At 36.1% G+C, this 24,464-nt stretch overlaps 1 protein-coding gene across 4 annotated transcripts; it reads left to right on the forward strand.

Annotated features, from left to right (window-relative positions):
* Positions 1 to 5,158: 5,158 nt before the first annotated feature.
* CAND1 (cullin-associated and neddylation dissociated) lies at positions 5,159 to 23,985 on the forward strand. Of its 4 annotated transcripts, none has more exons than XM_086648387.1 (29): positions 5,159 to 5,387; positions 6,278 to 6,401; positions 6,506 to 6,675; positions 8,266 to 8,476; positions 8,754 to 8,919; positions 9,056 to 9,185; positions 10,161 to 10,275; positions 11,461 to 11,618; positions 11,717 to 11,840; positions 12,114 to 12,164; positions 12,253 to 12,335; positions 15,753 to 15,837; positions 15,923 to 16,024; positions 16,115 to 16,213; positions 17,111 to 17,221; positions 17,301 to 17,384; positions 17,493 to 17,633; positions 18,318 to 18,410; positions 18,548 to 18,669; positions 18,786 to 18,948; positions 19,030 to 19,269; positions 20,775 to 21,023; positions 21,120 to 21,305; positions 21,399 to 21,545; positions 21,665 to 21,781; positions 22,394 to 22,562; positions 22,963 to 23,040; positions 23,133 to 23,271; positions 23,540 to 23,985. In XM_086648387.1, the coding sequence occupies exons 2-29, from the start codon at positions 6,360 to 6,362 to the stop codon at positions 23,634 to 23,636; spliced, it is 3,672 nt and encodes a 1,223-aa protein (XP_086504513.1). In that variant the 5' UTR covers positions 5,159 to 5,387; positions 6,278 to 6,359; the 3' UTR covers positions 23,637 to 23,985. The 4 variants fall into 4 exon arrangements, with proteins under 4 accessions (XP_086504513.1, XP_086504511.1, XP_086504512.1 ...); XM_086648385.1 differs by having other exon boundaries at positions 6,293 to 6,401; XM_086648386.1 differs by having other exon boundaries at positions 5,159 to 5,340.
* The last annotated feature ends 479 nt before the right edge of the window (positions 23,986 to 24,464 follow it).

The following is a 24,464-nucleotide window of genomic DNA, read 5'->3' on the forward strand; positions in this document are numbered from 1 at the left end:
GGAGGATTGAAGTCGCCTATAGAGACTCATGGTGACCTTTCATGTTAGGACTAAGGTGGCAAGGTTTTGTCGGGTCCACCCTCTGGATGGTTTTGATGCGAGTCGGCCCGTATTATTATAGTCGATTTGTTGCCATCATGACTTAGTCAAAACTAACAAATATTTAGCTCAGCACCAGCCATTTCCCAATTTTTTTTTTGGTCCAATCTGCCATTACCTTCCTTAAATTGCATATTTATGTGAGCCCCATCGTTTACTGACCAAAGGAACCTCTTTTGATTTCAATCCAACAGTGTATTATTGGTCGTGAATGGAATGTTTCTCAAATTACCAATCCTGGATTTCTGGGTGGTGGGGGAAGAAGACCTGGAAGACCGCAACCTACCCATCTGTCCGAGACAAAAGAGACCACGAGCACCAGATGGGAAAAAGGCAGGCTAGACTTGGGTAAATTTCTACGTCGACAAACCGTTCGATAACCGATCTCCAAAAAGATCTGTCCACATACCCGACATATATGACCCGTTACTGTGACAGTTACGACTGACCGAAGGCGAAAACCTAATCTTAGGTAGGTTAAAGACCGTCGAATTTCTTAGATAGAGAACGTCCAGAGACCTAACAAACCCAAAAGCCTAACCCAACTTTATATAAATACTCCCCCAAGGATAAAACAAAATCTTCTATTTGCTTGTAAGTTCTAACTTAATTCTTAAACGACTACACTTCCCATTTTCTCTCCCACTTTACACCTTGCCGCCTCTCTTTGGTGCTACCGTGCCTCTTCATCTAGATTTGATCGTCTTTAAGCACTCCATCTAGATCGTTATCTCCCTGGATACCTTTACCCTAATTTGAGTCTCTCTTACTGTTTGTTTCCAAGTTTCGCATAAAACTTCCACTTCCATCTATAGCTAATCATACTTTGAAGGGTTGTCTTACTTTGTCTTTATGTTTTTCTCTTTCTCTGCTTGATACTTACTAGTTTAATTCATAATTATTGGTACAATTCGATCATTTGCTGCCTGAGGATTGCTTCACATGAATTTCATGTTCGATTCAACTTTCAGAGGTTTTTTCACAAATACATCGAAGTTTTGGTCCAAACCTCCTGTCTTGTTTAAGTTTATGTTTTTTTCTTTATCTTTTCTTAATACTTCGTAATTTTCTAATAACAAATAGAGTTATTTGCTTTTTTGCCCCCTATTTTCGTAAATTCAAAATTGACTCCCTTTTTTGAAATTGTCAGTTAACTTTAACATCTAATTTCTTAGTTCCATAATTACCTTTTTTCCAGAAAATATTTCTTGTGTGTTCTTTATTTCTTCTTCTTCTTCTTCTTCCTCTCTCTAACCTCTTTTTTATTTGTGACCAACTTCTTTATTCTTCTTCGTTCTTCTCCCTTATAGGTAAGAAATTAAAATTAGTATCCCACTATCAGGAATGAACAAGAGAACAAACCAAACACACCCCAAAAACATGAATAAGAAGAAATTCAAGCATTTTTGGTGAAATAGTAGGATCATTAATTCTTCCCCATCTTGCCGTGAGAAGCAAAAATAAAGGCTATAAGATTGAGATGACAAAAGACCACAAGTTCTTAGAAATAGAGAGAAAGAAATAAGAATGCATAAGTTTAGAGAGAGAAAGTGATTATTTTGATAAAATCAAAACGATGTGGAGAAGGGTTCCAGTTCATCTTCAAACCCTATCCCATGGCGATCTACATTTATCAACAAGTTGTCATTTTTGATTCGGTGCCGACGAAAGAAACTGAGATATTAGTCGAGAAATCGTAGTAAAAAGATACAACCTTAGAAATATTATCATTAATCTCTTGAATTATGGAGGCATTCTTTGTAAGACTATCTGGAATTTTCGATTGGTGATCTCGTTAACTTGTTGAATCAAAATTCAATTTTGATATAAAACAGTTCGAAATCAACGAAAGCTTTTACCAATCATCTTCCATACATCCCTATCTTGTCCTTCTTCTTCATCTTCTCCATCAGGGATGATTTTTCTTGTCTCACCTCCGTTGTTGGGGTGACGGGCTCGACAATTTGAGTGGTTTTTGGGTGGGGGTTGTCTAGCTCGTCGTCATCCATGCTAGATCACTATGGAAGAATTTAGAGTGGATGGATCAAATAGACCAATATTCGTTTCTCCCTTTATCCCTGAAGAGAGAAAATTGAATTTGGTTAGAAACTTGGTCCATTTGTATATACTTTGCAAGTTTTTCCTCCCATATTAGTTTTGATTACTAGTTTTTTTCTATCTTCCATTCAGTGACATTTATATACTAATTGATTTGCACCAACTGGATCTGGTATTTATTTGCTTATGAAATTTAGGGCAAAATTTCAAGTTTTTCAGTTATAGATCCTGAAGGACCAGTGAATATACTTGTTACAATTTTCTACTTTAAAGTGAATAGTTAGATAATATTTTGAAAGGGGGTTTATATTCTTTTGAGATCTTAGAAGAAATGATATCAACCCACAAAAGTCAGATCTTATAAATCTATATCAGAAAAATTTGCATGTTGTTAGTCAATTAGTGTTACCCAATTCCTTATGTTATATTGATTTTGGAGTTAAAAAGATTTAGAGATGAGGTTAGAGAGAGAAGAATAATAAGAAATGAGAATCAATTTAAAGGAAGGGTAATAAGGGAAACAAAAAACTTAGGTATTAATGTTAACAGACGGTTTTATTAAAAGGGGTTTGAATTTATGAAAAACAGGGGGACAAAAAGGAAGCTGGTCACAAACTAGGGGGCAAAAAGGAAATATCTCGTTTAATTCGGCTTTCAATGGTTGTTTCACAAGTACTTCCAATGTGTTTTTCTCTTTATCTTCTTCTTGAGGGGTTTTTGACTTTACCCCTCAATACTAATTGGTAACCGACTTTACCTCCCTCGATAATTGGTAAATGAGTTTACCTCCCAAAAAATAATGCCTATGATTAGTCTAATACTTACCCATTTTGTGAGTCTTTCCGTAACTTTTTATTTATTGGCTTATCGCCCACTTGAATATCTTCATCAAATTGTATTCTTTCCTGTCTTGTTTTGGCAATTGCAAAAGGAAAGCTGAATGTGTTTTTCTCTTTATCTTTTTCTTGAGGATTTTTTTTACTGTACCCTCTCAATACTAATTGGTGATTGAGTTTACCACCCTCAATAATTGGTATTGAGTTTACCCTCTTGGACTTACTAAATTTAGTAAGAACAACAAAACAATGTTGATGTGTGAAAACAAAATATAGCTAACAAGAATAACGATCGGTTAATGTGATTTTAGTAATTGTAATACCTTACTTTAATGTTTGGTTTAGTCAAAAATATGATTCGTAAAGACTTATTTTGCCCGTAGATTATTTAATTTGTGATTCCAATTCCTTTACGCCAAACATTACCCTAGTATTTTGTCCAAAATAGTAACTCAATGGGGTAAACTTAATAACAATTATTGAAGGAGGTAAACTTAATTACCAATTATTAAGGGGGTAAAGTCAGAAAACCCTTTTCTTATCTCGAGTCTGTTCTTCATGTTTTCTATAATCTTTATGCATATCTCGAGTTCATGACTATTGACAGACTAACTTGACATCAACTTTATTGTGAATAATGAGTATACTCGTTGACATTTCATTATATAATGAGTATTTGACATCTACATTACTTCGAATAATTTTTATTATAATGAGTATTGAAAGTCTTCATGTTAGATGATGTTGTTCAAAAGTGTTACACTTGTTGAAATTTTGATATTTAGTTTGAAATGAGCTATACTTAGTTTGTTTTAGAAAATCTTCATGTTAGTTGAAGTTGTTTCAAATGTGTACTTTTTTTCTCGAGCACATGTTTTCATCATATCTGCCAAATGATGATTACATTTTTTTTGTTTTATAACTTGCGAGTTTCTCTATGGTGGGATCTTTTTAATACATAACATGTAAATTGTCTTTTCAGTTTTTTTTATGAGATAATTGTCTTTTCACTTATGTGGTAATGAAAATGAAATTTCCGTTCTCTAAATATTTGGTGAAGAAGCCTGTAAGTATTCTCGGAAAGACCGGATTTAGACTGGGCTTGGACGGTTAATGGACCAAACAATCCTTGAACGTGACTACTCGACTGAACAAGTAGGGGTGAAACCGGTCCGGGTGGACCGGTTTTTTAACACATTTGAACGGGTACCTATTATAACGGTCCGGTTTTTATATGTGAAAAAACCCGACCAAAAATCCGTAAAGAACAAAATACACCATCAATTTGAAAACCGATCTTTCGGTCCGGTTTTTCGGTTTAAACCTAATTTAAACTTTATTTAACTATATATTAACAACGATATCAACCTTTGCTAAAATTTCATTCACTCAATAGTGTATCGAATTAAATATGAGAACAAGAGCAAAAATAATATCTAACTTGATTGATTATTCAAAATTAAAAAAAACTTAAATCGGAAAGACTTAAAACAAAGGGAATCATTACTCAATCTTGCTCTAAGAATTGCTCTAACGTACAATTTGAATCTTGTACAACCCGATTCGTCCCTTCTTAAAAGTGTATTCCATATAGGTTGGTGGTAGTGATATTTCCCTATTTACATTCTTCAAATTTGGGAAACTTCATTTTATTGAAATAGGAATTCAACTCCCAACGTGAAGATTTAGTAATAATACCTCCACTAACAAGGAAACTTCCAATTCTATAATGTATTTTAGTTCTTTTATTTCAGGCTTATAAGAGTTTTTCCTGCATCTTTAACATATAATTATATATGACACTTATTTCGGTTCGGTTCGGGCTCCACGGACTTGTCAGAAAAAAGACCTAACCGGACCTAAAGACCTATTCAACCAAAAAAAGACCGACCATTTTAGACCGTGGTTTTTGGTCCGGTTTTTTTGGTCCGGTCTGGTTCGGTTTTCACCGGTCTTTCGATCTCCGCGGTTTTTAGTTTCACCCCTACGAACAAGTGGGCACCAACAGTAGATGTCTGAGCCGACCGACCCAATGAAGTTAGAGTCCGATGCCCGGATCAATTCCCAGCTCTACCTCGGCGGGACGTTGAATCAAACGGGTTCGGGATTCATTGGGTTAGGATTTATTTGCTTTAAAAAGCCTACTAAATTACTTTATCAGTGTCTGAATCTCTTGCGCAAGGGTTTCTCTCGTTCTGTTCGTATCTCCCACCTTCGCTTTTGAACCCCGAATCGATCAAATCACACACAAACACACCAAAATCACCTTCATTCATCTCTATTTTTCAATCAGGGCGGAACTAGGGTTTTTTTTTCAGTCCTTCACATACACACACTTCGAACGAATGTAAGTTCCTGTCTTCATTCCCGTTCGATTCTCACTTTACTTCTAGGGTACAATCGATAAACATTACTGTTCTATTTGTGATTGTTTTTGTGTTGTTAAAATTTCTGTTTATTTTAGTCAAACATTGTCTTTACAAGAAAATTGGTATGTTTCATCACTTTGAGAGTTTGATTGATCTTTAATGGAATTTCGAATTAAAATAATGAATTTTTAGTTCTTATTTGATAGGTTATCTCCTTATTTTGAAGTTTAACTTGTCATCCAAATACTGTTTATTTTAGTAGTATTGAAGTTTTACTGATCAATCAGCTTTGAGTACTTAATAGCGTTTAGGGCAGAGTAAGGAATGCATTAACCTAGACTAGCATTCTAAATCTCAAGAAAAGGAGAGATTATCATTCAAAATTGTGTTTGGTGAAAGTTTCCCAGTATTGGTGAATGTTTTTGAGGGAGAAATAGTCTATATTGCTTCATATCATCGTCACACCATCACCATTTTTCTCTTCTTTTTGGAAAAACAATTAGTAAGCTGTATTTTTCGTTAGTTGCAGAAGAAGTCTAAAAAAGGAAACCAGCAAGTACGCAAGCTTTTTGAACCATGTCTCCTTCTTATTCCAGTTCCCATTTTGTGGTATATGAACATATGTATAAATTGGAATAGTCCAATATTTCATATTCTTATAATTGACAATTATTTTTGTTGACCTAATAACTAATATTTCATCTTTCTGTAATGGTTTGCGAACAATCATGAAATTTGATCTCTGCTCTATGTTATTGCTCTCTGTTGTCATAAAGTATATGTAGTATAGTCTCCTTGTTTGATATTCTAGAATCTAGAGAAGTGATGATCGTCTTTATTCTGTCACAAGTTCATCTCCACAAATCAAAATTGCAAAGTTTAGCCTCTGTAATTCATGGTTTTTATTTGATGAAGATTAAATTATTCCAGATCACCTCTACATAGTGGATAAAGTATTGAGTGGAAAGCAATTCAATTTTGAAAAGTTATAGCAAACATGGCGTTGTCAAGTACAACTATAACGGCTATATTGGAAAAGGTAATTAATGAATAATATATTGAAAAACTAGGTTTCCATTACTACTTGTTTTTTCCGATCACTAAGAATAATTTAAACACTGTTCATTCACGGCGAGTTTGCAGATAACGGGTAAAGATAAAGACTTCAGATACATGGCAACTTCTGATTTGCTGAATGAGTTGTCGAAAGAGGGATTTAAAGCCGATAATGACTTGGAGGTCAAGATTTCACATACTGTGCTGCAGCAGCTTGATGATGCATCTGGCGATATCTCTGGACTGGCTGTGAAATGGTTTGCCCCTTATGACTATTTTAGCACGTCTTGTAGTATTTTAACCACGAAATGCTGCTAATCTTTTATCTTGATACTTGGCACTACATATTACCTCTATTTCCGCTATATGTTTATAATTTACGTTAACTATGCTATCTCAACTAAATCTATATTCTTTCTTTATATTGTAATTTTGCCTTTCCTCCTTGTGGAAAACACTCGATAGGTGAGATCATAATTCCACATCCTGTGCATCATGTTTCAACTGCAAGGCCATAAAAACAGACCTTTTGTTTTTACACTGCATGACTGAGAACTGTCAAAGTTACTTCAGGCATTTTATGAGCTTGCATTTATCCGTTCCTCCAGTTGGCTGCTCGCTTCCCCTGACTTGAACCTACAGTTATTCTTTAAAAGAAAAACTGGATATAAAGGCTGAATTGCGAGCCTTTTCATAAAGTGGTGATGCTTAAAAATAAACAAAATGGGGTTTTCCTGGTGAAGTTTCATGTAATATTTGCTCCTGGGAGCGCTAGAGGGAGGTTTAGTCATGTTTTCTTGGGGTTAGTGCTAGTTCATTTTCTTGTCCTGAAGGCATTTTGGTATCGTTTCAAAGTTAGCAGTTGTTTAAAAACGGCTGCTTCTCTTTTGTGAAGGGACTGGCTACTATGACTGAGTACTCAAGAGCAATGGGAGTCGCTTAGCCACTATAACAAAGGGCTCTATATGCATTGTAATAAAGTACATCATTACCACAAAGGTTTTACCAAGTATCGAACATTTAATAAAACTATGTAACATTACCACAAAATTTACGTTAAAGATAGTATAATATTAGCTTTATCAACTCAAATAAACATTCTATAAGCAGCAGAAATCCTAACGTTACCAGTTTTAAGGAATATACCAAACGAACATTACTCGATATCTCCGATTTACGTTACTAGTAGTGAGTTGGTGAACTTCTCTGAATCTGCCATCTATTGGGGAGTTGACCGAAATGAGTGGGACAATTTGTCAATCTTTATTGTCAACTTGGTGGATTGTCGACTAGCGAGTAATCAGCAGTACCAAGAGTTTCATAACATATTAGGTGATGGTGGTTTTTGGGATTCATGGCATGGTGTCAAATTCAAGAAGGGAATAGGTGAACCATGCGTCAAAAGCCCGTTATCTTCTTAATCTGTATTAATAGTTAAAGGTATTCTGTTGCCTGAAACTAATTATTGTTTGAGAAATGAAAGGGTGTGGGTTGATTCCATGTATTCGTTTGCTGTAGTTTGTTTTTCATCATGCTGTTTGTTTCTTGTTACTCTTTCTGTTTGTAAATTGATTGCTGTTTAAATTGTTCATCTCTTCTGATAGGATACCTTTCTCAAATGATTTTCTGATGTATATATTGAAATGTTGAGTAGCAGTGCTTAGCACTTTGTCGCATATTGTTGCCTCAAATAAACTTATCTAGAAGCAGGGTTTTAGTTGCTGATTTTCTCTGCTGATAGATCATTTCCAATTATTTTTTTGCATCCTCTGTTGATTTCCTTTTCGATATTTATTTATTTAAATATCTATTATTGTTATTAACATTTTATCTAATTGTATCTGCAGTCTAGCTCCACTGGTGAAGAAGGTCAGTGAGGCACGAGTACTAGAAATGACTGAAAAACTGTGTGCGAAATTGTTAAATGCCAAAGATCAGCATCGAGACATTGCTAGTATAGCCTTGAAGACAATTGTTTCAGAAGTCACTAGCACAGCAGTAGCACAGAGTATCGTTGCATCTCTGATACCACAATTAATCAAAGGAATAACTGCTCCTGTAAGTTTTGATTGCTATCAATTTGGCTTAATATGTATGACTATAATTGGGGAAGTAGTGCATTTCCTAATGTTAATGCAGATTTGATATATCTGCAATCATGAGAAATCGCTTTTCTTATCATTTATTCCACGATCTCTTTTCTTAATCATAATGCATATGTATAATGTCCAGCCATATGCACCAAAATACGATTATATATACATTTATATTTATATGCATTGCCTACGATTCTGATTCAGGAGTTCCTTGATATTTCACTGTCTTATCTTTGAAGGGAATGAGCACAGAAATCAGGTGCGAGTGTCTCGATATCCTCTGTGATGTTCTTCATAGATTTGGGAATCTTATGACAGCAGACCACGGGTTGCTGTTAAGTTCACTATTATCCCAACTAAGTTCCAATCAAGCCTCTATCAGGAAGAAGTCTGTAGCATGCCTTGGTAAGGTCCAATATTCGTTGGGGAAATGATTTGTTTAATGATGTTTCTTATTAATAGGTAGGATAGTTCTTTAAAATGAACTTCTTGGGCAATTGAATTATTGAGCCTAATTATACGATGCACTGTTCTCCTCTAGCATCCCTTGCTTCAAGCTTGTCAGATGATCTATTAGCAAAAGCAACAGTGGAAGTTGTTCAGCTCTTAAAAACCAAAGGCCAAAAATCTGAAATGACTCGAACAAACATTCAGATGATTGGTGCTCTAAGGTTGGTTCTTCATATCTATTATTTTAGTTCTTTTATGTTTCTTTTCTTTTATATATATTTATTTGATCCGTAAGCCTATATGATCAATTTCATGATATGACTTCTTCTCTTATGCATGCATATATGTATGACAGCCATCAAAGTTGATATGGACCATACAGCTTATGGTTAATGGTTGTGTATGAGTCTCGAGGTCTTTAGGAATTGAAAAGAATCTAAGTAGTATTCATGTATAGACGTTAGTGACAAAATCTCTTTCATAACATGTTTTAACGGTGGCGTGTATTTTTATAGTTTTGACCTGGTTCTATTTACCATCATCACAAATTCACAATTAGGCCAAAAAAATCTGGTTTTATTATGATACAATATAATGTGTTATCCGTGGGTGAACTTCTAACTTGAGGATCTCTATCATTTCTTGTTACTGTGCTATAACAAGGTTGGATTGTATCGCACGACCCCATCACAAGATTGAACGATCAACAATAAAAAATTCTCTTTCATTGTTAATTAATTCGTTGCTGCATCAAAAACTAAATTACAAACTTCCAATCAAAATGAGCAGTTTCTAGTGAGATCTAAAACATGAATACCTTTTGCAGTTGAGGAAGGATAGATGTAAGGTGCCATTCTAGGATTCCATTTTCTACTACCATGACCAAAATAAATTCCTCATTCCATAAAGAATCCAGTGTTTATTTCCCTCGCGCTTGACCAACATCACCATTCAATATTTGATGGCCCACAATTGACCAAACCACCTGGGTTCTGGTCCCCTGTGAGTAGGATCACTCAGATATGCTTCATAATTGGAGAACACAGGCACAATGGAAGTACATTCCATCCCATGTGAGTAGGATCAATTATCAAAATGGTCACTATAGTTGAGAACGCGAGACAACATTGACTAGTGTTATGCGAATTTTTCTTTCCTTTCTTTGGTTAAAATGCTCATTTATTTTGGTGTTTCAGTCGTTCTGTTGGATACCGGTTTGGTCCTCATCTTGGAGACACTGTTCCGGTGGTAATAAATTACTGCATAAGTGCATCAGAAAATGACGAAGAGCTCCGTGAATACAGTTTACAGGTATTCTTCATTTCCTTGGTTGTCAATCATATATGTACGAGGGTGTAACACGTGCCCGTAGGACACATACAGTTTTTTCGAGCAGATTACATGGGGCTGTGACTGTAAAGCTTTTCCACTGATGCTGTTAATGGAAGCTGCATATTTGAGAGTGTTACACTTACGAACATCAAAATGACTACTGAGCAGTGCCATATAACAAACGTTACAAACCTGTTACAACTTATTAAAGCAGAACAAAGTATTGTATCACCAAGTGATTAAGATGATATGTCTCGGGAAAGGCCATAAAACTTTGTGTTTTTTCTAGGAGTGTTCGTTGGTTTGGTATCCGGTAATTTGGAGTCATTCATCAACCAATCCAGGGGGTTTTGGGTATTAGATTTGTCAAAATCGTACCAAACCACTCATGGTTTGGTTTGGATACCAGTGGATACCGAACCAGCCAGAAAAATTTAAGTTGTAGATATTGTTGCCAAAATGATTTATGGCACGAATAAGCAAACAGGAAGAAAACTGAACCAAGCATGAAGCGAACTGAACAAAAACCAGCAAACATGTGATGTTAGTATGTTACTGGCTTACTGAAAATGATTGAAACCAAACTGAAGAATCCTTTAACCGTATGTACTGCTGCCAAACCTAAATCTCAACTCTATCTAACTGGGTTTTAATCCAAAATCTAAATCCCAAAACACTCTAACCTGTGTTCAGTAACCTTAAAATGCTTTAAGTTTCAATCCAAATGGAATCTGAACCCTCTTTACTCTAATGCTTTAACCTACTCAAAACTTAGTTTCGAGCAAAGTTGAACCCTAAACTTATAAAGAGAGAAGAAAAATCAGGAAACATGAACCATGAACTTGTAGATGGAGATAGGGAAAATCAGCAAATATTGAACTGTACCTTTGGCCGGCGATTGTAGAGAGAAGTCAGCAGTTTCGTCGTATGGACAGCAGTTTTGAGGAAAAAAGCTTCGAAAAAAAATTTGGGTGGGATATAAGGAGATGCCAAAAGATACCTTTTTTTTCTTATTAATCTGTGACCGTTACATGGGTGGTTGTCTAGATCTCAACAATCAAACAGGAGGATATCTCCCCTCTTGTAGATTTTTTTAACGTGTTTGTTATTTAGCTTTTTCTTATTGCAAGTTTGTATTGCCCTGATTGCAGCCTTTGCATGCAGGCCCTAGAAAGTTTTCTTCTTAGATGTCCCAGAGATATATCATCCTACTGTAATGAAATTCATCAGCTTACGCTGGAATTTTTAAGTTATGATCCGAACTTCACTGACAACATGGAGGAAGACACAGATGACGAGAGTCACGAGGAAGAGGAAGATGAGTACGTTGCTAGGCCATTTACAGAGTGTCACCACTTCTTAACTCAAGATAATTATTGTACCATAAAGCTTGTGATTGTTTACCGCTTTCTTTTTGTAGTGAGAGTGCAAACGAGTATACAGATGATGAGGATAGCAGTTGGAAAGTTCGAAGAGCAGCAGCAAAATGCTTGGCAGCCATCATAGTTTCTCGTCCCGAGATGCTCTCTAAACTGTACGGAGAGGTATGAAAAGAAAACGTTTGTTTGGTTGCACTAGGTTTGATTGAGCATCATAAGTTTGAAAAAGACGCTGTCGGGAATCGGGATCTCTTATACACTGGTTGAGAGAACTAAAATTTGAGTTGGCTCTTTTTTGAAACTGTGAATTAGTATAAAGAAGTCAGAAGAAAGCACTTGCATTCGAAATAACAGCTATATCTAGTGTTTGAAGATATTTGATTACCTTTTACCAATTCGTGTTGATATCTATCTAAAATACCTGATGCTCACTCGCAGGCATGCTCTAAGTTAATAGAAAGGTTTAGAGAAAGGGAAGAAAATGTCAAGGTGAGTTGTTTACACTTCACAGTACTTTATCTTTTATAAAAGTTTTTTTGTGTTCACTTGCTTGACTATCTGATATTATTTGGTGCAGATGGATGTGTTTAATACATTCATTGAGCTACTACGACAAACTGGAAATTTCACCAAGGGTCAAATTGAAATCGATGAGTCGAGGCAAGTACCTTTCTTAGCATAAAAGTTACTTATTTTCTATATTTCTGCATTTACCAATTTATAGTTTTATATTACGAAAATACACAATCGTACGGGTAATGATAGTGGAAAAAAGCAACATTAAGGCGCATAAGATTCACATCAATGCGCAAGCCTCGAGGCAAAACATAGGTGTGACATCAGAACTTGTGCCTCTTTATGCGTTATAGGGGCAAACGTGTTAGCAAGTCAGTCGTCCTTTTAAGTGACAAGGCAGTGAAGTGGCACCTCGTGTTGCATTTTTAAGTGACAGGTGACGATTTTGTTATTCTTTCCCCTCCTTTTCTTGAACTTGTGGAGGTAGTCTAAAAGTTAGAACTGACTAAAAGCATTCCAATTCCTTAAAATTACTATTTAAAAACTAATTTGTTGTAACAAATTCTACAAAATATATACCCTTAATAGAATGAAATACTAATACTACATTAAATTATTTGAAAGCGAAGTTATGTCTCTTTGCTTCCTTGAGGCACCGCCCCACATTGTCAAAGTAAACTGCATCGAGGCGCAAAAACGTTTTTTTCGACATTGGAAAAAAGTTTGAGGAACCGGATACGATGCCTGAATAAGGACAAAATGGGTGCGGGGATGCACACACACATATATATATATATATATATATCCTTTTCTTATTTATTGATCCTTCATCTTTACTGAAACTATTAAACCTATGGAACAACCCTTATGACATTATTATCCACTTCTACTCAGTGTTGTCAAAATTGCATGGTTCATGATTTGAATTTTTCGATTCAAATCGAGTCGCAGAGATTGAATAAATCAGACCTTGAAATTAAATTGTGAATCTGGGATTCACTTTTGATCCCATAATGCATTTCGCACATCTGAGGAAGTTATAGAATAAAAAACAGTGAAGAAAACACTACCTGCTTTTTCTGGTGGTTTTTGCAAGACTAAGAGCAAACCCAATGTAGAGGGGCTGAGCTCCCATTTTTGGAGACTGCTAAATTCTGGAAGCCCGTGAATTTTCCACTTCCAACCCGGGCCCCCAGATGAGGAGCTCCCTACTAAAACTTAAATGTGTTTGATGTTTGTGTTGGAACTTTAATCCCATTTTCAACTATAAATTATTGTTTTAAATTTAAAACTAAAATTTGATATAATTCTTTTAAAAAGGATAAACAAAAAAAAAAACTTGAAAAAAATTAGACAAGAACTTACAAAAAGGATTTAAAACAAAAGAAGGATTAAAAAAAAAATATTTTAAGCAAGGAATGAAACTTTAGTTTCGGTGGAAATTTCGGTCGGTCCAAAAGTGGAAACGTTTCGGTCAGTGTGGAAATTTTACAAATCTTCCAAAATGGTAGAAATATGATTTAGTACTCTTTAACCATTATTAAGCACACATGGGTCAAAAACAAAAAAGATTAGCGGATTTGTAACACAATTCGTTAGTTGGAGAGGTAATCTGCAACCTTACACTTAGATTGGGGGGTTAAGTTGAATAATTTTAATTTTCATAGTTATTTTAGAGGGTAAGTTACAAACTAAACAATTATGTTGACTTAAAAGTTAAAGAGTGGCCCAGAATACACAAAAGGGAAGTTTTATAGGCGCTCTCGCAAGCATAAAAGCGCCTCTTTCTTACACTGACGAATTTGCCTTGAAAGGCGCCTTTAACACTTAAAATGGGCGCTTTTAAAATATCTTTACAAAACAAAACATTAGGGTTTGGAAGAGATTCGTCTTCCTTCTTCTCTGCCGCTCTCTCTCTAAGATTCAACAGTCATGAAGAAGACGAATCTCTTCAATTCTCTTGGAGTTCCAATCAAGGAGGTGACAAGTATTGTTACTGTAAAGCAAATGAAGAACAAATCGACCAAAAATGTTACTATTGTTCAATCGATTTGGTATTTTTCGGTTTGATTTCGAAGATTTTGAAGTTTCAATCGAAATTTTGTAGATGTCGGACGATATCTTGCTCGAAACATCTGTAAGTAGAGTTTCGTCTACCTAATTTGAAAAACCGAAATATTTCAACATTTCATTCCTTGATTTTAAGTTCTTCAAAAAAAAAATATAGAAATGGAACTGGGTGGGTCCCCTTTTTTTAGGGGATCCACCCCAATTATAGTTGTTGGGAGCCCAAAAGGGCTTTGTGGCCCTTTGGCCTCCCGACCCGCGGAGTGAGGGGTTCCCGACCCCCGGTTTGATCCCATGTACGAGGGACTGGGCTCTTAAATTTTGAGTTTCGGAGCCCAACCCCTCATACATTGGATTTTCTCTAAGGTAGGGGAGTGTCTGCAAAGTCGCTTTATTAATCTGTATTTGAAGCCAATGTAAAAAAAGAGGTAACTTTTTGGGTTCATATATTTGAGGTATACACGTATCCAAATAGCTATATATAAATATTTGTATTATAACAAGTATATATCTTAGTTATATTATATATTTAAATGTAAATGTATAAATAATAAAATGATTCGCAATATCTATATAATATGGGAGGAGTATATCTTTATTAGAATATACTCTCCTCTTCAATGGCTAAGATTACACCTCCCAAACTTATCTCCAAGGGTTGAGATTATATCTCTCAAATTTATCTATAAACTCTCTTCAATTGCTAAGATTACCCCTCCCAAGCTTATTTCAAAGGGATGAGATTATACCTCCCAAACTTATTTTGAAACCCTCTTCGATAGCTAAGATTACACCTCCCAAACTTATCTTGAAACCCTCTTCGATAGCTAAGATTACACCTCTCAAACTTATCTCCAATGTTGAGATTACACATTTGATAGAACTGTCCGTGCTCAGCGGGCAAGAGTTATTCCCTCGTGGTATACAATTTGCCAATTCAGTTTATACTAGTCTACTAGAGTAGTAGTTTGTGGTTCTAAAAGAATTATGTACAATCACACACAAGTTGTATGTACAAAATCTCATAGTATGCCCTCTGAACTGACTGTGGGTACCTGAGCATCCAATATTAGTATCTGATGTTTGGTGCATCATAAATGCTAAATCAGAGTTCCCATTTAGTAGATTTTTCATTAGTAACTGTTCAACTCTGTTAGCAAATGACGCACATTGGTAGCCATAGGATTACATCCCGAAATACATCTTGAATGGTTTTGTTACCCTGCGGTCCTTGCATTATTCCAATAATTTAATTCTTAATTTGTTTGTAGTTACTTTTAGTAATTGAGAGTGCCGTATTTTTGATGCCCTTAGCCCGTAGCATATGAGGACTGTTGGAAACAGGGTTAGTTTTGCTGTAGGTCTAAATGTTAGAAGTTACCTCTTTCCTACTGTGTAAAGTTTCGTTTTGACAAGTGGGTCTTTACAACCTTTAAAAGCTTTCTTTGATAAGTTTCATGATAATGTTTCTAATCTTTTAGTTTTGTCCAGCAGTCCAAGATGGCTCTTGAAGCAAGAAGTCCCAAAAATTATTAAATCTCTAAATAGGCAGCTTCGTGAAAAATCTGTCAAGACAAAGGTTGGTGGGCACAAGATTGCTGATGTATGTTGGTCTACTACTGAGACATTTTTCTTCCCTTTCTTTACCTTCTTCTTATGTGCAGGTTGGTGCATTTTCTGTCTTGAAAGAACTTGTAGTTGTCCTACCAGACTGCCTCGCAGACCATGTTGGGACCCTTGTTTCTGGGATTGAAAGAGCACTAAATGTAAGTGAGATTCTTGAGCACATCAAGTCAAGTCAAAATCCATTTGGATTTACCTGTTTTTCTAGTTAACATGTCTCTTTTCGTCCCCAGGATAAATCATCTACCTCAAACTTGAAAATCGAGGCTCTCACCTTTACAAGATTAATTATGTCTTCACATTCACCCTCTATTTTCCATCCTTTCGTCAAGGTAAAACAAGAAATCTTGTGTAGAAAGGCTGAACTTGTTTCACTCTTTTGTTGAAACTTATACTTGATTTACTGTTACGGTTCTATGTCTATATATAATAGCCAATTAATATTCAAGGTTTTTTTCTTCTTCTCGGGTATGTGAATCAATGAGAAATATCCATTTTTCCCACTACAACACTTTACACGTTTACTTTATTCGACGGAAGTGAAGTCAATGTTTTGTTTTCTTAAGTGCATAAAATTATTGCTTAGATTCTAACTGCAATTGAACTCAATAGCTTATTCTGATTGCGTTCAGAGTTTGGACCATTTGTGGGAATCGTTAGTAAAAAAATTGTAGTAACAAACCCCGATTACGAGCCTATTGCTTGTCAATGACTAAATAGATTGAGTAAAATGTGGTGCTATGCAACCTGAGATTTTGCGACATTTTGTACTTCACTTTTAACTTTTCTAGTGAATAGGTAGGAGGATTCGAACACAGTTTTTGTCAGCTTAATGATATTTGAAACATTGTCGTAGTAATTGTTGGGATTACAAAATCACAGTTCTGGGGGAGTAAGGGAGTTGTGACCCCTTCCTACCTTTCTAACGGTTCTACTTGCGTATGAGAGACCCTGGTTGTTACTGTTTCTGGTGGCTAATGATGGTTGTTTTCTTGTATTGTCGAATTGGATAGAGAAGAGGCTCCAATCGTTGTTCTTAATCTCTTAACTATATTGGAGGTGTCATTAATAAAAAAAATAATGCTCTGCCATTCTTTGCCTTTTTAAAACAATTGTGTATCTCACTTCTAGTTGCAAACGTAGATCTAGTTAATTGTTTTACTTGACTCAATGATGGTTTGTGTGGTGTTGGTTGATACTTTATTAAGGTTTAATTGATATTTCTTCAGGTACTGTCTACTCCTGTGTTATCTGCTGTTGGTGAGCGCTATTACAAAGTAACTGCTGAAGCATTAAGAGTGTGTGGGGAACTTGTGCGTGTTGTGCGCCCAAACGTCTCTGTAAGAGTTGAGATGATGTAGTTTAACATTATATTATCCTTAATGGTCTGGTGTTCATATGAATTGCCTTCTTTTTCAGGATGTTGGTTTTGATTTTAAACCCTATGTTCATCCGATTTATAATGCCATTTTAACGCGTCTAGCTAACCAAGACCAAGATCAGGTTGGTACAAATTTTAACTAGGGTCGAGTCCCCAACTATTTTTCTAAAAATATCCTGGATAAGTTCTCACTCTTTGTTTGCTGTATCGTGTACTAACTACTGTTCCAGGAAGTTAAGGAGTGTGCTATTTCTTGCATGGGGCTTGTCATTTCAACTTTTGGTGATAACCTCCAAGCACAATTACCTACATGCCTTCCTGTTCTTGTTGATCGGATGGGTAATGAGATAACTCGACTTACTGCAGTGAAGGTGTGTCCATAAATCTTCACAATAGTTAGTAGTTACTTGTAGAAGTTCTGCTGTCACTTTTATTGTCTGATATCACAAGCTTACATCGAGTTCTTACAAGTTATCATAAGCTTTGGTTGCTCGTGTACTCTAAGAAGTTAGAACTCTGTAACCTGCGCAATTTAGGCAATTTCTGTAGATAATATGACCAGGATCAAAATCACGTTTGATAACTGCCTAAATAGTCGAAACGTCTCAAGAGTATATTCTTTTCAATTTCTGGAAACATGTCAAAGCCGTGAAGTATTTAGTTGAACTTGTAAAATATTGTACACCTATGGTACTAATTTTGCATGCAGGTTTATAATCTTAGTATGCACTGCTACATGTAGTAGCAATACAGCACCTTTTTATCTCCTTATTTCTAGCATATGTACTCTGAGTTTCAAGTTTCTATGATCATTTAGACCAAAATTTATCTTCAATAGTTGTATCAGTGGCACGATGAGTCGGTTGTATAACTTCTAAGGGAGGAAACTAGTACTTTCTTTGGCTGTTTTGCATTTGAACCCTATCGTTTATACATAACTTTATCTCTGTAAATATATCGTTCTGAGCCATAAAACGGCACTTTTGGCTACTTTCTGGCTGTCCATTAAATTTGATTCTCTGTGTTTAAACATAGTTTTCGTTTGTTTGTTGTAGTCATTTGCTGTAATTGCTGCTTCTCCACTCAAGATTAATCTATCGTGTGTGCTGGACCATGTCATTGCTGAATTAACAGCATTCCTGCGGAAGGTGCTTACTAAACTCTCTTCTATATTCATTGCGTAAATGACTTTTTCTCGTAATGATGTTTGACTGTTCTGTATCATTTTATCAAGATATCTAACAATTATAAATCTTTTACTTTCTTTCCCTTGCATGCAAAATAGGCTAACCGTGCATTGAGGCAAGCAACATTAGGAACACTGAATTCGTTACTTTCTGCATATGGCGATAAAATCGGTTCTTCTACTTACGAAGTCATCATTATGGAACTCTCTGCTCTTATTAGGTTCATCTCTTTTTTCAGTGGTCTATCCTATTAAATTCCCCTCTTAAAGATTCTGGGTCTGATTTGGTTTTTGGCGTATATGTATAAACCTCTAACCTTTAACTTTGATGATACAGTGATTCAGACTTGCATATGACTGCTCTAGCATTGGAACTCTGCTGTACATTGATGACAGACAGAAAGTCAAGCCCGATAGTTGGGTTGACTGTCAGGAATAAAGTTCTTCCTCAAGCACTAGCTTTAATTAGAAGCTCACTGTTGCAGGGACAAGCCCTTATGGTATATTTTCAAAGTTCTGATGGCTATTATAGCTGATAATGAATAATTATGGTATTGAAACTATATTCTTGAATTCTGCAGGCTTTGCGAAATTTCTTCGAGTCCTTGGTCCTTTCAGCAAACACAAGTTTTGATGCTTTACTAGATTCTCTTCTTTCAAGTGCTAAACAATCTCCTCAGGCTGGTGGCCTTGCTAAACAGGCTCTGTATTCAGTAGCTCAGTGTGTTGCTGCACTTTGCCTTGCCTCAGGTGATCAGAAATGTCGATCTACAGTAAAAATGCTCACCAACATTCTTAAAGATGACACTAATGCCAATACTGTAAGTGTTCGAAATCAAAACTTGTTTTGTTATTGCATGTGTCTAGTCATCGATCTGTGATAGTACGACACTGGTTATGCACAATTTTTCAATTGAACCAATATTACCAGATTCGCTTAACACTCCTGCGCACCGCGATCAGGATCGCGCGTACCGGAATCAGGGGCGTTTGCGAACTGGTACAGTTGTACATCATATTTGGCGTACACATCCTGTAAAGACAAAAACTATTGGTAGTGAAAAAAACCTGGTTTTGCTTCGGATCATCTATTTTCATTCCCACAAACTCCAAGTCTGTTATTCTAGTTGATGTTTCTCTTATGCTTGGATGTGCCTTTCTCACAATCATCCTTACAAAAGCGGAAATAACTTGTTTTCTTTCAAGTTAACTGGTGATTTTTAGAGAGACTGAGAGACAAGAATGCAAGAGAAATGTGATGAAGACGAGGTAAGTTAGATTTCTTACTGTTATGGAAGAGGGTATCTTAACCTTACAAAGAGGTCGTCTAGGGCTTAGTTTCGTCAATCTTGTATTGTTTCACTACCGTTGGATTAAAGGACAGTAAGCACTTATTAGGGCTGTAAAGATGATCTCTGACTTGTTACACAATTATTATTTTGGAAAGAGACAATAGAACATTCTCCTAAGTCAATGCTAGTTAGGAAAGATAAACACAAAAGCTCCTAATTGGTATCCAATATTTGTGTTTGTTTTTAGGTCACAAAATATGTTAACCTAAAGCAGTGTTTTATAGTCCTAGGATGATGGCGTGTACATTCCTACCTATGTGCATACAAAATCTCACATTATACGTATTGAAGTGACTGAGTGGTCAACGAGAGTACTCTTGTGTCCTATCAAGTAGATCTGATTGATGGAGTATCTGGAATGGTAAAATAAGTGGAAAGGTGTATCATAATTATACAGAGCAAACTAAAGGAGTAAAGAGTTTTAAGGTGTGTAAAATATTTATTAGGTTTCGAGTCTTAAACGATACTTACACCTCGGTGCTGGCTTGAGGTTACAGTTATTATGCCAAACCACCTCAAGGCTAAAAACTTGTGTAAGATGGACGTCATTACGGGTATTGTTATCTGACACAGTCGTTTGATGTGTTGAACACGGCGAGTGAAAAACAAGGCTGAAACAAGGAGACGATAGTGTACATGCATAAACTTATACGTTTTTGTCTTGAATTAGTTCTCTTTTTTATTTTTATTATTTTATTCTGGTCAACAAAGTTTGTTTGATATAAGATACCTTAAACCTGGCCATTGGGAGTACAAGGCCCTTAATTTTATATTTAACTGCTACTTACATCCAGATGCTCTCATGTGTTTAATTTTTGCACTTCTATAAGCACCCACTTTTTTCTTATTTGTTTAAACCTGTTATTGTTTATTTTCAAATATAGCTAGTGACCGTTTGAGATACCAGATATATATAGAGGAAAACACAGACTGTGCGTTTCTTGTTCTTTATCTTGAAGTTGTATTTGTTTCAGGCAAAACGACACCTTGCATTGCTTTGTCTGGGAGAAATTGGAAGAAAGAAAGATTTAAGTTCACATGCGCACATAGAAAATATCGTCATTGAGTCATTTCAATCTCCTTTTGAAGAGATCAAGTCTGCTGCCTCTTATGCACTTGGAAATATAGCTGTAGGAAACCTTTCCAAGTACTTGCCATTTATCTTGGATCAGATCGATAATCAACAGAAGAAGCAGTATCTTTTGCTTCATTCTTTGAAAGAGGTGTGTTATTTTCAGATTACGGTTTGTTAAAGCAAAAGACAATGTTTCTCAGTTTATCCACAGTTACTCAATCTGCAAACTACTTTGCATTTACAGGTTATAGCGAGGCAATCCATGAATAAATCTGGTCAGTCCGAGTTTGAAGATACTAGTGTTGAGAAGATACTGAAACTGCTCTTTAATCACTGTGAAAGTGAGGAAGAAGGAGTTCGCAATGTGGTAGCCGAGTGTCTTGGTAAAATTGCGCTTATCCAGCCTGCCAAACTTGTTCCCACACTTAAGGTAGTTTTAAAAATAGAATTAAATGGTCTTGCATTCAGTATGTTTATCTGTTATTTCCTGATGAATAATGTTTCTTTTACATTATTTCTTTAGGCCCGAACAGCATCTCCAGCTGCTTTCACCAGAGCTACAGTTGTTATTGCAGTAAAATATTCAATTGTCGAGCGACCAGAAAAAATAGATGAGATTATATACCCTGAAATCTCCTCATTCCTCATGCTTATCAAGGATCAAGACAGGGTAAACCTTAATAATTATTCGTTGAAGGACAGCTTTTATATTGTCTATGATTGCCCATTTACTCCTTTTTGCTCCACTTTACTACGTATAGGAGTCATTTTGATTTCTTGTCTTTGCAGCATGTTAGACGTGCAGCTGTCCTGGCTCTGAGTACAGCAGCTCACAATAAGCCAAACCTCATTAAGGGTCTTCTTCCGGAGTTATTGCCACTTCTTTACGACCAGACTCTTGTGAAGGTAAAATATATCTCCTTAAGAGTTCGAGGTACTTTTGTATATTGTCTAGTATTGGCAAGTGGCAGTAGGACTTGTCTTGGCCAAACCCAATAGGCCAATAAATCTTAGTTAACCTGCGAAAGCATATTTCAAGAGCGATTCATCATAACTATATATATACATAGGTAAATGCTTTATATATATTATATTTTTTGATGTTTAACTTTCGCTTCCTTTTCGTTAACTTCTTTTCTTTCGCTGTATTAGACGATTGACGAAGAATTTGTTTGGGCAATATCTAAGAATAATACAAAGTGTCCGATATTGAGCTGTAAACACACACACACACACACACACACACACACACACACACACACACACACACAGACACACACACACATTTATTTGTTTAGTTACAAGTTTCTTGTACTTGCAATATTTTTGTTTTTATATCAACTATTGTCTTATTATCACAGAGTACGTTAACCTAGGGTGATAGCTTATCTGCTTATGGTCCTGGTACTATTGTTCAAGTAAACACAAGATGTACATCTATGATACCTTGCTAATTCATGATTCTGTGGTCATCATTTTTCTGATTTTGTTTGGGTTATGTCACTGTTTCCGGTGCAGAAAGAATTGATAAGGACTGTTGATCTTGGTCCGTTTAAGCACATTGTGGATGATGGGCTCGAGTTGAGAAAAGCTGCTTTTGAGTGTGTAGACACCTTGCTCGATAATTGTCTTGATCAAGTGAATCCTTCGTCCTTCATTGTTCCATACCTTAAATCTGGTTTGGATGGTGAGTTTTGACTGAATTAGTGTTCTCGTATTTGGTTGCGTATTTATAATTTATCAATTTCATTCCGTGCGCTCAATCAATTACTTCATATATAGTCATTGTGCAATTAGTTGAAAAAGGGGAAGTTCAGATGCAAGAAACAATATAAACATTCAATCTCCTTAATAGCTTTTTCTATATTTCGTTGTAGAAAAATTATCATTAATTGCGATCTGTAAAATAGTTTCTATACTTCTTCGGTTGGTGTAGTTTATCCACAAATAGTTTGAGTGTAATTACTAACACTGCCCTACTTCTTTTGACGCCCTCAGTACAAATATCTTGTTACTCTTGGAAAATATTTGAATGAAGAGTCTTAATTTACAAGATTTCGGAATTTTGATGTTTCTGCCCTTTCCAGATCACTATGATGTCAAAATGCCTTGCCATCTCATTCTTTCGAAGCTTGCGGATAAGTGTCCTGCTGCTGTTCTCGCAGGTAGTTATAATTCTGTGATTTATTTATTTTGCACTCTTGTCTTGCGGTAAATCGTATTTCTCCATCTGATAGGAAACTGCTTTATTTTTCAGTTTTGGATTCTCTGGTTGATCCTCTTCAAGGAACTATTAATCACAAGCCAAAGCGAGATGCTGTGAAGCAAGAGGTGGATCGTAACGAAGACATGATCAGGAGTGCGCTTCGGGCAATTTCTTCTTTGAATCGCATTAGGTTTGTTACTGGAATTCCAAATTCTTTAGTCTGTTTGTGTAAAAGATTTAATATTATTACTTGAGCATGCCCACCTCCTGAATTAAACGCGTCCCCGTAAGTGACTAGGTTTACAATCTTTAAAATAAAGATTACATCTCTGGAATTCTTTAAATTCATATTCGAACCTCTTAACTCTTACAAGTGAACTTCGATCCTTCTTAGAAGTCACACTTATCTCCTCTTCATGATTCATGTTCTCTAAATTACCGTTTATTTATGTTTACAGTGGAGGAGATTGCAGCATTAAATTCAAGAGCCTGATGAGTGAGATAACAAAAACTCCAGCCCTGGCTGAGAAGTTCAATTCCATCCATAACGAGTAATACCATGAGTTCATTTATCACCTTTTCCTTCTGTGCATGAGTCCGATAGGAAAGAAGAAAACACTATCTTTTGCCAAGAGGAGTAAGCTGGCGGTTCTCGTACGACCTTGGTTCTACTGCCTTTCTTTGGATAATGCAACCTTTATAATCAACTTTCAATTGGACAGTGGCTTTATATTTTTGTTATTATCTAGAAAGTGTCTACTGACTGTAAATTGGGTTGGGGTTCTGACTTCAGTTTTCTTCCATTTTCCATGTTTTGTTGGTGTCATTACAAATGTTGAGATGCTTCCTGAGTTTGGTAGGTCCTATATAATCATCCATATAATCATGAATTGGAATTTAACTATACTGTTTTAGTATCTTTTTTTTTTCTGTGTCCGAGGGAAATGTTTCATTGGTATGTTCAAGATCGGGTTTGCAGATTGCTGGATGAGGTTGGGTCGGGCAGGATGTCAAAGTGCACACTAGTTTAGTTGGACAGTTCGTGGGGGGGGGGGGGGGGGGGGGGTATAAGTAGAGACTTAGAGCCCATTGCCCGCCAGTGTACCCTGACAGGCTTCACGGGTCTTGGGCAAGTCTACCAGTGATTCCTTTGTACTTACTGTGTTTTAGAGAGAGATGCCCCGTTGATAGAGATGATGTATGATATTTTTGGACTAAATTAATACGATAGGTTATTTATGCGAGCTAAAAGTACCCTATGGGTGTTTCATGTGCGGGTTTATCGGGCCTGACACAGGTGGGAGGAACTACCCGTGTCATTACAATTAACACTTGATTTCAAGGGCTCGGTGAGCCCGAGCTGGGCTTAATGTGCACACGGTC

Source organism: Eschscholzia californica, unplaced genomic scaffold (genome assembly GCF_041429995.1).
Source record: "Eschscholzia californica isolate CP2 unplaced genomic scaffold, dmEscCali1.0.p SCAF_6, whole genome shotgun sequence".
Lineage (NCBI taxonomy): Eukaryota > Viridiplantae > Streptophyta > Magnoliopsida > Ranunculales > Papaveraceae > Eschscholzia > Eschscholzia californica.

Excerpts from the sequence above, each read along its gene's own strand:
- CAND1 (XM_086648387.1), top strand. The coding sequence starts at position 6,360 with ATGGCGTTGTCAAGTACAACTATAACGGCTATATTGGAAAAG. Across the intron at positions 8,920-9,055 it reads GAAGTCTGTAGCATGCCTTG|CATCCCTTGCTTCAAGCTTG; the intron begins GTAAGGTCCAAT and ends GTTCTCCTCTAG. Across the intron at positions 16,214-17,110 it reads TTTTCCATCCTTTCGTCAAG|GTACTGTCTACTCCTGTGTT; the intron begins GTAAAACAAGAA and ends ATATTTCTTCAG.